Raw genomic sequence first — 17,082 nt, 5'->3', positions numbered from 1 at the left:
CAGTGTAGTGTGCAGAGGGCACTAGATTCATGATTTGTGGCACCCGTTCTTCATGAATCTGGCGTCCCCTGCACTGCTCGGACAGAGTGCACCTCTCTTTTTTGGTGCATCTTTAACATGAGTTGTACAATACATTTCTGTCATGCATTTCTGCATGTTAGTGTGGCGTACGGTCCATCTGTATACGGGAAGGCCCCCTTCAGTGACAAAATTTGTGTTGCGTGTGGAATACTGTAGCTGCGACACATATGTGGCTCAAACACTTCTTGTATACCTGTGCAAGCAGTTTGCACATGAAAAAACATGCAAAGTCTATTAGAAAACGGGCACAAAGACCCTCTGTAAATGTGCCCCATAAAGTATGTGAACATCACGTAGTTTGTAAAGGAGCATATTCATGCATTACAAAATGGCAAAATAGTGTGGGGTTAGCTACATAAAATAAAGCCAGCAGAAGCTTAGTGTGAATTGTAGTAAACCTTCCACCGCTGATGAACCTGCAGCATCAATGGATATTAACAATTGTGTATGTCTGGACATCTGAAGTCTACAATATTTTCCACTGATGTTCAATGTGGAGATGATAAAATCTGCGTTGAAAGTAAGACTGTATTCAAATTGAAGTTTTGTCCTTTTCCATTGATATTCCCTTGCTTTTTGATGATGATGACAATAATAGCATGGGGTACAGAGCTGTTGTTGATAGGATTTTCTGAAACCTCTTTAGATCTGGAACTCTCACTGTCATAGATGTGTTCTCATCAAAATGCTCTCATCAAATGCATGGGCAGACGGGGCCTAAGTAGCGCTTTGCTGTAAATATATACGTCAGGATGCGTTCTTAGGTTACGATTATGGTGGAATATGTCATTAAAAACAGAATGTCACCCTTTCAGGGCCCGGAGTAGTATGCTGCCGGCTGGAGAAAGGAAGGGGTGAGCGCTCTTCTCCCTTCCCCTCTCCATAGGGAGCCATGCAGCCAGGCCGTATGTACGGTGAAATATAGAGCTTGTTCTTATTACCCATTAAAGTGAATGTGGCCGTGTGCTACCCTTACTGAAACAGCATGGTACAGGTAGCACATGGCTGTATTAAAATGTTTGTGTAAAAGTGGCCTTACTCTCCTAAGTTACAGGGTAACTAAACTTTTTGCAAAATTGCATAAAGCAATAGTACAGATGATATTGGTAAACTTTGTAATATATAAACAGTCCCCGTTTTAGGTACAAGATAGGTTCCATAGGTTTGTTCTTAAGTTGAATTTGTATGTAAGTCGAAACTGTATATTTTATAATTGTAGCTCCAGACAAAAACATTTTTTGCCCCAGTGACAATTGGAGTTTCAGATTTTTTGGATCAAGGATTATGAATAAAACTTCATTACAGACACTTTACAGCTGATCATTACAGTCTGGGAATTAAGTATCCAGAGAGCTTCTCCAGTGGTCACAGTGGGCAGAGGGGTCCGTCCTTAACTGCCTGTACTTCAGTAAAGAACTGTACTTCATTTTCTTGCCTTTCTTAATTATTTATGTAGTTTGTGTAAATCGCCTTTTTATTCACTTACTCCTTTGACAGCGCTGAAACTCCAAAAGTACAAAATTCTATCTCGATGCTGTGTACAGATACACTGCTCAGTACAGGAGAAAGAAGGAGCAGAAAAACGTTACAGAGAAGCTGCTAATGAAGTATATTACTAAGTTTACTATTATCACTTTCTCTATTCATTTCTGCATTTACAAATAAATGCTTCAAAGGTTTAGTGATGCTTTATAAATAAAGAGAAAAATATACACTGTGTAGGATGTCTCTGCGTAGAAAAGTCTAGTTTGCTGTGCAATGGAATAAAAAAATATTAATCACATCATTAGTTAGTGTAGGGTGAAGTTGATGTTTATCATCTGATGTTTTTGACATAAAACATATTGGAGGAAATCAACACAAATCATCTGATGTATGTGTGAACCCCGTCATTACCTAGTCATACCTTCAGTGAATAGTTATTAGAAAGCTTCTGGAATGAAAGTTACATTAGCCCTGGGACCCTGATAGCATCCATTAATCCTAATCGCTGTCAGTACAGTATCGGTGCTCTGTCTCATACCGTCTCCTTATATCTGCTCTCTCTATTCTCTTTCTGCAGCAACCAGAAGAGTGGCGAGGGTTACATTGTGGTGGATCCAGTCCTGAGAGTAGGATCTGATAACCGGGCTCTCCCATTGGATTGTATTACTCTTCAGACTTTTCTTGCCAAATGTTTGGGGCCATTTGATGAGTGGGAGGACAGACTAAGAGTAGCTAAGGAGTCAGGTAATGTCAATGGCTGCTGATGTCTTTGCTCAAATATTACAATATTGAACTTTTTACATTGGCCATGTATCAGGTAGATTTGCCCATGTTGAGTGAGGTGGAAATTAATATCTGCCAATTAATTTATATATTTTTTACATTTTAGGCTACAACATGGTGCACTTTACACCCCTGCAGACCCTGGGGACTTCTCGATCCTGTTATTCACTGGCTAACCAGTTGCAGCTAAATCCAGACTTTTCCAGGCCAGGGAAGACATATGACTGGAGTGATGTCGGGAAATTAGTGTCAAAGATGAGGAAAGAATGGAACATGCTGAGCATCACTGATGTGGTGTATAACCACACAGGTAAGAATACAAGTCAGGGTTAAGACATGGAATTGATATCCGTTTAATAAAAAAAATAATTACGCCTTAGGATAGATGATAAATGTATTATGGATTGAAGACCCCATAATGAGTGGAATGAGACTGACAACATGTAATGTTGTCATTTTCTCTTCAGTAGTCTCATACAATATGTCCAACCAAGAGACATGGGACCTCCATTCTGCTAGTCAGTGGGGGGCCCTTGGCACAGAAAGCTGGTGATCAGACACTTATCACTTCTTCTTGGATGGGTGATAAGTTTTGTGGACTCTCTTTTCATGAATAATAAAGCTGTAGATGTATTAGTGCCAGGACATTTTCCTGTTGCTCGCTGCCCGTTTGACATGAGCCGTTGTGCACCTCTCACCCCACCGATGTCCATAGCAAGTGACTACTGCCCCTGCCGTATAGACGGTCAGGAGTTGGACCTGCCCTATCCTTTGAGTAGGTTTCCAGCACGGTGAGGCACATTGCCTCTCAGTCCATGCACCTTGAATGTGCCCTATAGGAGGCTCTGGTGCCATGAGTTTGTGGGGCAAGCTCACAGCTTAGTAATTGGGGGTAGGAAGACACTGTCAGCCTGGTACAGTGTACAGTGGATTAGATGGCATTAACAAGTTCTCTCCCTTGTGGAATATAGTATCTTGGTAGATGTCTAGTGTGTGTTACTTATAAAATATTGATAATGGATAACACAGCACATGACCTAATATTAGTCTAGTTATTCTCAATCCACGCTTATTGCTCTATGTCTGACATTGGAGAGTAGGTGCTAGTGCTGAGTTTAGATACAGTCAGCACCTATAACCTTACGTCCAGTTGCTGGTATGAGAAAATCAAGTGTAATGTAAATCCTTTGAGCTAAACGTGGTCTTTCAAGTCACTGGTTTTCTCAAAGTAAAAAGTATACAGAATGCAGGTTAACCCTTTCAGGGCCAGACCTATTTATATGCTCCAGGATTGCTCCACAGCAATTTTTACAGTTTTGCAATACCATATTCTGAGAACCGTAACTTTTTTTTATTTTTCTGTTTACCTAACTGTTTGAGGGTTTGTTTTTTGCAACACCAGTTGTATTTTTTATTTTACCATTTCTAGTTAAAAATAACTTAATTAATTCCTTTTTATTAACTCCTTCAGCGCAATAATATGAGAAAATAGCAAAACTTAAAAAGTTTTCCCCATTTATGGAAGAGCATCAATAGTGTATTATTGTTATACTATGGGTCAATATGATTCCAACAATACCAAATATCTAGTCTTTTTATGTTATACATTTTTGTATAATAAAAACACTTTATTTTGCTATTTATTGAATACATTTTATTTAGGACCTATATGGATAAAAATAACTCTTTGTTTGGAGAAGAGTCAAAAAAGAAGACAAAAAATCTCATAGTTTTTGGTGTTTTTTGGAGATAAATATTGTGACAGCTTTTTTTTTTAATTTTTGAGTTTATGTATTCCTGGGTTTGAATTGTAACCATAAATATATCCCACGTCTGTAACACCTGCAGTGTATACATGTACTATATGATCTGCCTGTAAAAGTGTGTACAGTGCAGGTGTCATTGCAATGATTGATTCTTTCCTGACAATCAGTTCATGCATTCAGGAAAGCATCAATCACATATTCAGCTGCTGAACTAAAGTACAGGGACTTTAAAGAGGTTCTGCAGCATCATGGATTGCAAGTTATCTATTTGGATTGGCTTTTATAGCCTTGAATGATTTATTGCTCAATTTCACATCTCCATGTTTTCCCAGCAGCACATTTCGATGGAGACTCACTCATTTCTGTTGTTAACTCTTTCAGTTCTGGGTTCCTTTATCAAGTCAGAAACATGTACAGCCCAGCAAAACACACCAACCTCTGACATCAGAGTAAAGAATCAGCATTAAACAGTTTTTGCACTGTGCAAAAGCTGGTCCAGACCACACACATAACCTTTTGTGGCCCCAACACTTTCTTAGTCTCCGTGTGAAGATGAAGACTCACCTTTAAATGAACCAATATCCCTTCCTTTATTTTCAACAGCTTCCAATAGCAAATGGATCCAGGAACACCCGGAGTGCGGATACAACCTTGTAAACTCACCCCACCTTAAGCCAGCTTGGCTTCTGGACAGAGCTCTGTGGCACCTGACCTGTAGTGTAGCAGATGGAAAGTACGCTGCCCGAGGACTTCCAGCCTTAATCCAAAATGACCAGCAGCTAAATGTAAGAGTGAATGAAATGTCAGCATCTCGCACATGTTTCAGGTCCTCAAGAGATTTGTATTCACTGGATGCCTTCTTGTTTCATCCTTTGGTTAAACTGATCTCGAGATTTGTATTATAAGAAAGACAAAATTTTGCGATACAGTTTCGGAAGCTTATGCTGTATCTGAGAAAATGTTTAATATAATTTGTGGAGATGCCATAGGTTGGACACACCCGTAAATCGAGTAAATCTGGTCGTCAGTACGCAGATTCTGTAAAAATCTGGTGATTTATAGGCACCGGATTAAATCTGCATATTTTCTCATTTGCCGTGGGAGAATCTGTAACATACAATGATAACAGAAGTCCAACAGATCCAGTAAAATGATTAAAATGGACTTTTGATTGTTTCCGTTATTGTCCGTGTACACCATTTCTGTTAAGCTTCTGTCACTTTAGTGAAAATGACAAAACAGGATAAGAGATTTTTAATAAACATGTGTTTAAGTGGATTAGAGGGGTTTATACACTTATTTTCTGCATAATTAAAGCAATATTATAAATAGATTCATACCCGAAACTAATCCTATGATAAATTTGGCTAAACTTTAGCAAATCGATTCAGTGAAGTCATCAATAACAGAAAGTGTAGATCAGGGGTTGCCAAGTTTTGGTCTCACGTAAGTTCAGTTAAGGTCACTACTTTGTTTGCCAAGTCCAATGATCAGTCATTCCATTGAAGTGGAGGTCCCATATGAACACCACTCCTCCTTTTATATAGGGTTCAGGGACCCCTGTTTATATGATTGTACTGGATCCCAGGAGTCTGACCTGCAGTGATTGTTCACTTGTTCCCGTCAAGTCTAACTTTCAGGCCGGGAAAGATTGCAGGTCGTTGGTGGGTGGGGAATGATGGCTATGTGTTGGCCTGTTCTGGCATGAAATATTGGTATATTAGGTGTGGCTTCTGAAATAAAAGTGAGATAAGGAAATCGTATGTAAACACTGCTCTAGGAATAGTCATTCTCAATACTGAAAGCAATGCAATATAGTAAATTACAGGATTAAATATGTTTGACATTGTCTGATATTAGTTTGATACGATTAGATTTTCTTTCTGATATTTTTTGCAGAATATCCGGGGTATCATATGGGAGGATATATACCCTAAACTCAAACTCTGGGAGTTTTACCAGGTCAATGTGGCTAAAGCGGTGGAACAGTTCAGAGCCCTGCTCACTTCTGCTGGTATGGAGCACATTTCCCATGATTGTGTAGAAGTATTCTGTGCCTAGATCCACCAAAACTCTAGAATAATGACCTATGTGCTTGTATTATTGTAGGTACTCAGAAGCAGGGGGCAAAATCTGATAAAAAGCAACTAATGATTATCCAGGACCCCGAGTACAGACGCTTTGGAAGTACTGTGGATATGGACACGGCTCTTAACACATTCATACCGAACAGGTAGGCAGCAGTTCTGTTTATTGTATGTAGATTTCCTGGTCATTTAGCATTTATATGTCCTCTACATCTTTATAATAAAGTTAGTTAGTTTTTGTATTTGTGGACTGAGGATATTTCTGATTGGTTCTGCAGTAATGGACCTTCAGCCATAGAGGAGTGCTGCACCTGGTTCCGCAAGAGGCTCGAAGAACTGAATGCTGAGAAGCACAGACAGATGAACTTCCATCATGAGCAGGTCTGGAGAAGTGACAGCATAGGCCTCTAGTGTAACATGTCTTTTCACACATCCATGAATGATAAAATATATATCCAGATATTGGGAGCCGTGAGGTCACATGAATAGGTGTCCTCAAGTCCCACTTGTGAATAGAGTCGGCAGTAATTTGGATTCATGGCCATCACTTCATTCACTTTTATGAGTCGGATGGAAATAGATGGTAAAACTACTCCCTCAGCCCTACAGAGATCAATGTAGTTATGGTCATCACCAATCTAGAGATGAATGAGGTTTGTGGGTCCTCTACTTTAACACTGCACAATCTGCTGTGTTTTATAACTTCATGGCTGGTGTCCCCATTGCAATTCATATACATCTTTCTCAGGGCTTGTTCAGACAGACATGTCTACTGCGCGTCTGCGTGTCATCTGTTTTCTTTTTTTTAAGTTTTTTTTTTTTTTGCCCAGCCCAGCTGGTTGCCTAGCATCTTTTGAGGATAAAAAAACGACTGCATACGATTGTCATCCATGTGCTATCCTATTTTTTTGTGGATCTTTTAGCTGGTCATTGACATGGTCTGCATGTGAGAAAATAAAATAGCCCATGCTGCAATTTTTTTTTCTCACTGTCTTCCCATCCGTGAAAAAAATGGAACAGACCCATAGGAATCAATGGGTCAGTATGCCATCCGCGAAAAAATATATACCTCAAAAGCACCCGTCCGAATGAGCCCTAAGTTTCCTGTAATGTTTATCCTCTTCCTCCCTTATTATGGCACTTTGGAAATTGGAAACAACAACAGGTGGGGAAACAGCTGTATACACAGACTGCGGGGAATCTGCCCTCATAATAGCTGTTCAGCAGGCCTGTAGGTGGTCTATTCAGTATTGTTTGTCTACACTATGGGAACTTTAGCTGAACACCACAATTCACTACATCCTACATGTATGTAGGAGCTGACTACATTTCCCAGTCTGAATTGACTTTTGATGTTGTGAGATAACCTAAGTTTTTAATAGAGGTTTTGCCACTCTTAAAAATGTGTACAAAACTAACACGGACAATATTCAAAAGACTCCTCTATCGCATTTGATCTTGGCAACCCCTTTTTTATTCAGGTCTATAATTCTCATTCTCCAATTCTCAATAACCCTTCGATGTACTACAGTGGACGAGTTACATTGTGTTCTCTATTTTTCCATTTAGGCAGTGAACTGCATTTTGGGAACCATGACGTATGAACGTTTAGCAAATCAGGGTCCAAAGCTTGGAGCCGTAACAAGGAAAGATCCGATTGTCACCTGGTAACAGCATATATACTTCCATACTACAACATGGCTTCCTTTTTACTAATTCAAATTACTTATGTTTTATATGTTATTTAAAGGGGTTGGCCAGAGGTTGAAAAACATGTCAGTTTACTTCCAAACACAGCACCACATCTGACTATGGGTGGTGTGTGGTATCACAACTAAGCTCCATTACTTTCTATACAGATTAGCTGCAATAGTGGCCTAAATGGTGGTCAGGTGCTGGACTGTTTTAGAATAAAGCAGACCATTATCGTAACCTCCTGACAAGCCATGTAAGTCAATGATTATTTTATTTGTGGCTGTTCATGAATGACACAGATCCAAGCCTTTGCTGGCATCACTCACTGAATGAATGTTCTGCTGGAGGCCATAAATGTGACCACAGAATTTGATGCAACAACAAATAAACCTAATGGAGCTCATTTACTAAGGGCCCTGCAGACCGCACTTTCGTCGGACATCCCGACGATTTCCGTTTTGCGCCGATGGGACAGGGATTTAAAAGGTGTTTTTGGCACATGCGATCGGATTTTGGCGCCGGCTTTCATGCGACACAAATCGGGGGGGCGGGCCATCGGATGGATTCGGAAAAAACGCGGGATTTAACTTAAAAATTGTTTAAGCCATGCACTTACATACACCGGGAAAAGAAGGTGAACTCCGGCGGACCTGATTGGGGAAGCGACACATACAGGATATTGGGCACACAATCTTCATGAATCATGGCAGAGTTCATTCTCGTCGGACAGTCCGGATTGGGGATCGCACAGGGACTGGGTAAGTAAATGTGCCCCAGTGTTTTATGAATGAATCTGACTGGTATCGAGCTGCAACGCTTGTTCTCTTTACTGTCTGGTCATTGAACAAATAAATCTGAATGCCCAAATCCAGTAATTGAGAGAAAGCAGAGTTTTATTTCCTTACAGTTTTGACCATTTAATATCCAGATACTTTTACCTATTCCATTTTGTGGTGATGAGTATATTATGTAGTAATAGGACTATTGTTATGCATACGATATACACATGTGGTAAATAAACTGGATCCATATCATTGTCTGGAGAATCTTTTGTGTTCTGGTGTAAACTGAAGGTCACCTGTCAACTTTCCTGAGTTATAAATACTTGTGTCCCTATAAATTACTGTAACAACATTTTTGTAGTGTTGTTCCTCCTAGATATACATGCCTACCTTGACACCATGTTGAAAATTCCCCCTCCTTCCTAAATGTTATGGGGTTCCTGTACAATGTGACTCTTAGAGCTAGTCCTGCACAATGTCAGATTGCTGGGAGTTAGTACTGTAATAAATTAACAATTAAACAGAACCTTTCATCGTCCCCAACTCTTCACATCCTATAGACCTGTGGTGGTGAACCTATGGCAGAGGTGCCAGAGTTGCCCCTAAGACATCTCTTTGTGGGCACACGGGCTGTCTCCCAGGCGCAGAGTTTTCCAGACATGGCACCTTCTTGCGGTCTCTGGCAATCCAGGTAGTGCACCGCTTATTTAAAGTGACCCATCCTGGGTTGCCTGGGCCTGTCCAAATAGAGAGTAGTTGTAGACAGGATAGGAGCGATTGGACCTCAGTGATCTTTCATGTTCAGGGTTTTCAGTTTCTTTCCATGGTATTGGAATCCTCAGGAAGCTGAGGCAGAGCAATAAGTTAAGTTACTGTCTAAAATTCTATGTTGGGACTTGGGAAATGCTAGTGGGTCTTGGGTTGAATTTTGGGCACTCGATCTAAGAAAAGTCAGGTGGGCGGTGTCGTACTGTCTGACACCTGACAGTAGAAACTCTAACTAGAATATTTGACCATATTTAATCTATGACCAAGTGCACCAGAATCAGTTACAAAGAATTTGGGAGGTTCTTTTCTTTTTTTCTAAGTAAATTGGCTTTTAAATTGTTTCATTGGGTAAAAAATTTACTTAAACATACACATCTGGAAGAGTAGTCAGTCATCTATTTATGGATGACCTTACTAACTATGAAACTTTCTTTTTCCACTTCAGTTATTTCACTTTTCCCTTTGAAAAGATGTCCTTGGAAGAAGAGGAGCCGCTCATGCACCAGCCAGATAAAGCCTGCTACTTCATGGCCCACAATGGCTGGGTCATGGGGGATGATCCTCTACGCAATTTTGCTGGGCCAGGTAAGGAATTCCCAGAAATATTCTATTGTGTTGTTTAATTATTGATGACTCCAGCTCCCACTCCTGTATGGGCAATATCTGAAATGAGTTGCGCATGCGCCGCCCAGCTACCATAAATACTAGTTGCCAATATAGCAGCGGCTATAAAATATACTTGGTAGTATCACATAACCATTATTTATCTCCTTATTGTGCACAGCATATTAGTACCATATTTGAGTTACAAATATGACCCCATGATACCTATGGCATGGATGCTTGACACAGGACTCAAGGCCTTCTTACATGCCACACTCAGCTGTATTTTAAAGAGTCACCTCTTGGGCTGCCTGGGACTGCAGAAAGAGTAAGAAAGTGAGGACAAGCTTGGATAATAATTGGAGCTCCTGCTCTGGGCCCAGCAATTGTTCCTGTTCGGTAGGCCATGAAGGAAAGCTACAATGATCCAAATAACCTGTCCTTTAAATTGTATTGGTGAATTCAGGACCCCAATATGATTGAAATCTATGACAGAGCAGACAGCAATAAGTTAAACTATTGTGTTGGCTCTTTGCAATAAAGAAAACTGATTTGGTTGCCGTTTGGGCACTCGGTTTGTAAAAGGTTCTCCATCATTGCCATATAAAGGGCCAATGTATTCATATCAGCTTAAAGGGGGTTTCCCACAAACTAAAGTTAGGGCCTAACTTGCTGATCAATGGGGGTCTCAGTGCTGAGATCCCCACAGATCACGAAAACGAGGGGGTCTGATGGGGTCCCACGTACCTCCATTGGACCCCTAGTTGCTCCGTCAGACTAATGGAGCAGACGGGTGCTCATGACCTGCTCCATAGAGACGAATGAAGCAGAGTGGTCATGCGCTGCTGTCTGCTCCATTAGTCTGAAGGCGCTCTGAGGTGTCCGACGGACACCTCGTTTTTGAGATCTGTGGGGATCTCAGCAAGTAAGCAAGGTGGGAAAACCCCTTTAAGCATACCAATAAATATCTATATTAAATAAATGAATAAATAAAATTGAGTGAATAAGAATTGTCTATAAATCTATACCATATATACAATATACATGTACAAAAAATTGTATCAAAATATAATCCTTTCAATAAATACACTGATTAATAACAAGTGAAAATTGAATGTGATATACAAATAGTTTTCATGTATGTTGTAAAATACACATACATTCTGAAAAGTAATATACTATAATAATATATGCTATCTTAAGCTGAGTTGTACTGCTCCAGCTTCATTTAAGTACTGCACAGGAGTGGGTAGCACAATAGATCTATAAGTAAATATGAAAGTTTTCTTTTTTTAGAGATCACCCACAGAGGAACTTGCTAATGGGTGATTTGAAACACTAAACCCCCGGTTCATAAGGACCTGTGGATGGTTTAGTGTTCCAAATCGCCCTAACAGGTCCTCTTTAATATGTCACTAAAATTGTGTTTATGGTTGTCTTGGTTCAGGAGATATTATCCTTTTAAATGGGAAACATATAAAGTTATTCACTATCCTTAAAGTAGGTGATAAGTGTCAGATCAATCAGCTTTGCTGTTTGCTTGGAGACCCATGGTTCACGTAAATGAGGGGATTGCCACTGTAACCAGTATGAATGACATGGTTGTCAAGTGTGTGTGCAGCCTAATGGGACTGCAGAAGAGACGCTGAGTACGGGGCTCCCATAGAGGTGAATGCAGCAGGGACATGCATCCACGGTCACTTTTGCATTCTTTTAGGGAGATATAAATCTCCGTTCCCATGAATGACTATGCTGTGCCTCAGTTTCTTTATAGTGAGCACATTTCTGACCATGTAAATTATTCCTCTCTTTCCAGACTCCAATGTGTACCTTCGCAGGGAGCTGATATGCTGGGGGGACAGTGTGAAACTGCGCTATGGGGACAAGCCATCGGACTGTCCTTATCTGTGGGATCATATGAGGAAATACACAGAAATCACTGCCACACATTTCCATGGAGTGCGTCTGGACAATTGCCATTCTACCCCCATTCATGTTGCTGAGGTAGGCCGCTCTGCACATGGCGACATTACATACTCTATAGTAGCTGGACCAGAGACGGGCCTTACGTGAGAGGCTGTAGTCTTTTCCAGTCTGTAGTACAGAAAAGTATTCATAATTGTAAACTTGAAAGATATAAGTAGTGTCTTGTTGGCTGAAGGTTTAAGGGCAACAGAATTCCCATTCAGAATTTAGAAATATATAACACTATAATGCTAAATTATTTTGACACTGTAGACTACTTTCACACTTAACGTATGCTTCTCCGACCATAGCCGAGCAGGCATATGACAGCGCGCTGGAGAGGCTGTAAAGATGCTTTATCTTTTCCCTGTGCATGGTACAGTTTGGTGCTACACAATTATGTGCACCGTACTGCCACCGGTCGCCTATAGTCGTCTATGGAGACGTATTTGCGGCCGGATATACCCCACAACGCCCATGTAAATGGGGCCTACCGGGAACCTGTCACCATGCACATGGCAGCATGTTATTGAGCAGGAGTAGCCAAGGAGATTGTACTTTGTGTCCTATTGATGACAGGTCCACTTTAAAACTATAGGGTTAGTCTTTTTGAAGGCTGCTGTTCCTTCCTCCAAGCAGTATGAATGACTGTGTAGCATTTCTATATGTGTATAAAGAAATAACGGCAACACTTGTATGTAATGTCCATGATCTGTATCATACACAGCACTTTGTATCTGTAGGATATGCTGGCCACAGCGCGGTCAGTCAGACCCAATCTTTATGTGATTGCTGAGCTCTTCACAGGCAGTGAATATATCGACAATGTGTTTGTCAACCGCCTGGGGATAACCAGCCTCATTCGAGGTATCGGCTCTGTGGAGCTGCTTCTATGAAAAATGTTAATGCTGCCCTAAAATACTAAATGCTGCTGTGTTTTTGTTTTTTTTTTCTCTCCCCATAACGCTCTGCTTGTCACTCTTTCTCACATTTCCCTTACACTGCATGGACACTGCCCTCCATATCTACCCCAAACACATCTGTGCCTAGCATCCTGCTCCCTCTTATTCCTTCTCTTCCCTTCACTTGTTTTCTTTCCTTTGACTCTCCATCCTCTCCCTTTTTCCTTCTCTCCATCCTGCATGCCACTTCTCGTCCCCCTTCCATCTTTTGTTCCTCCTGCTATCTGTAGTACTTGTTGGATGCTGCTAGGAAGCTGCGGCCGGACTTGTATGTTGTGGCTGAGCTGTTCACTGGGAGTGAGGAGCTGGACAATGTGTTTGTCACTAGGCTGGGCATTAGCTCTCTCATACGAGGTAGGCTAATGGGTTTTTGCATGCATTAACCCTGCTACGATTTCTGCTTTTCTAACTGGTTATGTCTAAATTTACATTTGTATTTACAATGTGCACCAATAATTGAAAATGTGTTCATATCATAAACATTCAGTTTGCACTGTTAGAAAAGGAATATACTACAGTGTAGATTTAGGAATTTAGGAGCAGAGTTATAAACCTATTTAAAGTACGGTAACCCTAGAAATATAACAGCACAGCTTTCATTTCTTAAACTTTTCTTAAAATAACATATATACGGTATATTATATATTTATGTATATACACTCACCGGCCACTTTATTAGGTACACCTGTCCAACTGCTCGTTAACACTTAATTTCTAATCAGCCAATCACATGGCGGCAACTCAGTGCATTTAGGCATGTAGACATGGTCAAGACAATCTCCTGCAGTTCAAACCGAGCATCAGTATGGGGAAGAAAGGTGATTTGATGCCTTTGAACGTGGCATGGTTGTTGGTGCCAGAAGGGCTGGTCTGAGTATTTCAGAAACTGCTGATCTACTGGGATTTTCACGCACAACCATCTCTAGGTGACCAGAGAATGGTCTGAAAAAGAAAAAACATCCAGTGAGCGGCAATTCTGTGGGCGGAAATGCCTTGTTGATGCCAGAGGTCAGAGGAGAATGGGCAGACTGGTTCGAGCTGATAGAAAGGCAACAGTGACTCAAATCGCCACCCGTTACAACCAAGGTAGGCAGAAGAGCATCTCTGAACGCACAGTACGTCGAACTTTGAGGCAGATGGGCTACAGCAGCAGAAGACCACACCGGGTGCCACTCCTTTCAGCTAAGAACAGGAAACTGAGGCTACAATTTGCACAAGCTCATCGAAGTTGGACAGTAGAAGATTGGAAAAACGTTGCCTGGTCTGATGAGTCTCGATTTCTGCTGCGACATTCGGATGGTAGGGTCAGAATTTGGCGTCAACAACATGAAAGCATGGATCCATCCTGCCTTGTATCAACGGTTCAGGCTGGTGATGGTGGTGTCATGGTGTGGGGAATATTTTCTTGGCACTCTTTGGGCTCCTTGGTACCAATTGAGCATCGTTGCAACGCCACAGCCTACCTGAGTATTGTTGCTGACCATGTCCATCCCTTTATGACCACAATGTACCCAACATCTGATGGCTACTTTCAGCAGGATAATGCGCCATGTCATAAAGCTGGAATCATCTCAGACTGGTTTCTTGAACATGACAATGAGGTCACTGTACTCAAATGGCCTCCACAGTCACCAGATCTCAATCCAATAGAGCATCTTTGGGATGTGGTGGAACGGGAGATTCGCCTCATGGATGTGCAGCCGACAAATCTGCGGCAACTGTGTGATGCCATCATGTCAATATGGACCAAAATCTCTGAGGAATGCTTCCAGCACCTTGTTGAATCTATGCCACGAAGAATTGAGGCAGTTCTGAAGGCAAAAGGGGGTCCAACCCGTTACTAGCATGGTGTACCTAATAAAGTGGCCAGTGAGTGTATATAATATATATATATAAAAGGGCATGAGAAAGGCTCCTGATTCAGGGGCTAAAACGTAGAACTCTTGGAATAAAGTAATTCAGTTTTTTCACTATTTTTAGTGTGCCACCGTTTTTTGATTAATACTGTATATATATAAAATATATATTTATTCCTGAATAATTACAAGCCGTATTGTAGCTTTATTCAACCATGATACAAGCAAAGGCACAAGGTCTGAACGCTTGGTTTCTTATCGATACAGGATCAATCATTGCTAGTTCTGGTGTCATTTCACCATAGAAAATATAAGATAACTGTATCATAAGAAGCTCTCCAATATATTCTTCTAAATAACTTATTCTATGGATCTTATCCACACAAAAAAAGAATTGGCATCAAGACAGGGCATTTTTTGAAATCTCCTTAAACAAAATTTAACATCAAAATCCATCATGATAAACCAGATAAACTTACTCAAAGATCCAGATACTGTGATTGTGGTAATCTTCTTATATGTGTTATCCATGGACTCCTTCCTTGTAAAATCAACTTTAATGTTACCCTGGGGGTACCCAGAGGGGCACTTCCTGCTCTCTGAACAAGTACTGAGTGAGCAAGGGTGAGATAGTGTAACAAACTGTAAATCCAGATCACAGGGCTAGGGTAGCCCCTGTGACTCATTAGCATAATTGTAAAAGTAGATTTTAGTAGGATGGAGGCCATAGGTTACAAATATAGTAAGATTATCACAGTCATGGTGCCAGGATCTACGAGTGAGTCCCCCTGATTTATCATACTTGACTGTGTTGGTAGATTTTCTTTAATATTTCTGTCGCTAGATGTAATAACATTGGAGAAAACTCAACTTGTATTATACAGGAGATCCCCCCCCCCCAGTCACTTTTAATAGTGTTATCATAGTTTCTGCTTCATAATTCATTTAGCATTTAGCCCACAAGTGAATTGAGCCTTTGGGCAACCCCAGCCTCACATGTCTAATATATCTTATTCATGCTTGATGATTAATAAATTACAAGATTGTTTTTTTGACAGAGGCTATGAGTGCCTACAACAGCCATGAGGAAGGCCGGCTGGTATATCGCTATGGTGGGGAGCCAGTGGGATCCTTTGTGCAGCCATCCCTCAGACCGCTGGTCCCTGGGATTGCCCATGCACTGTTTATGGATGTGACACATGACAATGAGAGTCCCATCACAGTAAGTGGTTTTTGCATATTTTTTGAGACTAGGTCAAATTACGGGTGCAGATCTTATTATAATAGAAAAAATTAATTGTGGTGATATGAATTGTATAAAAAGAGGATTTTTCTCCAAGAACAGCTTCAATCGTCTATTGAGCTTTGCATTCTGTAAAATAGGCATCAGCTTACATCAGTCACACATTTGCACCATGAGAAAAGAAAAAGAAACCAGACTTCATGATAAATTACCCCCTCCATTGTATCTTGGTAGTGTGAGACATCTCCCCTTCTTGTATGAACCAGCTCAGAGGGAAGAAGGTGCAATGAATAGTTTTATTGCGTAACAAAGAGTAACTTTATATAACCTTGAAATATGAATCATAAATGCAATTAATGGAAATCTAATGTGCCTATAGCCAAGAGTTCAGATAATAACATGAGTGGTGGAGGTTACAGTAACCTCTAATGTATTCTAGTACAGTGTAGATAGGTAATACATGTGCCATCAGTCACACAACAACTATACTTAATAAATACAGAAAAACAAGACTTTCTCCATTTTTGGTCAATTATTTGGCGCAGTGATTATTTGGGATCACCAGTTTCTCCATATTACATTTTCAACTCTTACATAAATAGATAATTAATAGCATAGTAATAATCACATTATCAATAATAAAACAAATCAATGTAACTAATAAAAAACAATAATAAATAACCACCAATTTATGAATGTATAGTTTTGTACCTGTTTTGGTAGGATATAAGCTGCACAATTTTGTAGAAAACTAGGCTTACGACGTCAGATTTCACAATGAAATAATTGTTCTCCCCCTTTTCCCCCCAGCATCGATCTGCTTATGATTCGTTGCCTAGTTCAGCAATTGTGTCCATGGCGTGCTGCGCTACTGGGAGTACCCGGGGATATGATGAACTGGTACCACATCAGGTAGGTTATTACAGTAAGTCAGAAATTTTATTTAGAGTATTTGTTTATGGAGAAGTCAGCATACATCTGGAATAAATGGGCCTTGTCTATAACC

The 17,082-nt window shown here is 40.5% G+C and overlaps 1 protein-coding gene across 4 annotated transcripts in view; it reads left to right on the top strand.

Moving 5' to 3' along the window:
* The window catches only part of AGL (amylo-alpha-1,6-glucosidase and 4-alpha-glucanotransferase), a 55,263-nt gene that overhangs the window by 21,973 nt on the left and 16,208 nt on the right, over positions 1–17,082 (top strand). For 3 of the 4 annotated variants that reach the window (XM_072127731.1, XM_072127730.1, XM_072127732.1), the window contains exons 4-15: positions 2,144–2,310; positions 2,456–2,659; positions 4,719–4,900; positions 6,015–6,129; positions 6,225–6,348; positions 6,481–6,583; positions 7,772–7,869; positions 9,893–10,032; positions 11,867–12,054; positions 13,208–13,331; positions 15,892–16,055; positions 16,887–16,988. In XM_072127731.1, the coding sequence (XP_071983832.1) occupies positions 2,144–2,310; positions 2,456–2,659; positions 4,719–4,900; positions 6,015–6,129; positions 6,225–6,348; positions 6,481–6,583; positions 7,772–7,869; positions 9,893–10,032; positions 11,867–12,054; positions 13,208–13,331; positions 15,892–16,055; positions 16,887–16,988 (1,711 nt within the window). Of the gene's footprint in view, positions 1–2,143; positions 2,311–2,455; positions 2,660–4,718; positions 4,901–6,014; positions 6,130–6,224; positions 6,349–6,480; positions 6,584–7,771; positions 7,870–9,892; positions 10,033–11,866; positions 12,055–12,758; positions 12,883–13,207; positions 13,332–15,891; positions 16,056–16,886; positions 16,989–17,082 lie in introns of all 4 variants that reach the window. The other variant, XM_072127733.1, reaches the window with a different exon arrangement.

Source organism: Engystomops pustulosus, chromosome 10, assembly GCF_040894005.1.
Source record: "Engystomops pustulosus chromosome 10, aEngPut4.maternal, whole genome shotgun sequence".
In the NCBI taxonomy this organism is placed as follows: domain Eukaryota; kingdom Metazoa; phylum Chordata; class Amphibia; order Anura; family Leptodactylidae; genus Engystomops; species Engystomops pustulosus.
This window is presented reverse-complemented; position numbering and strand designations above follow the sequence as displayed.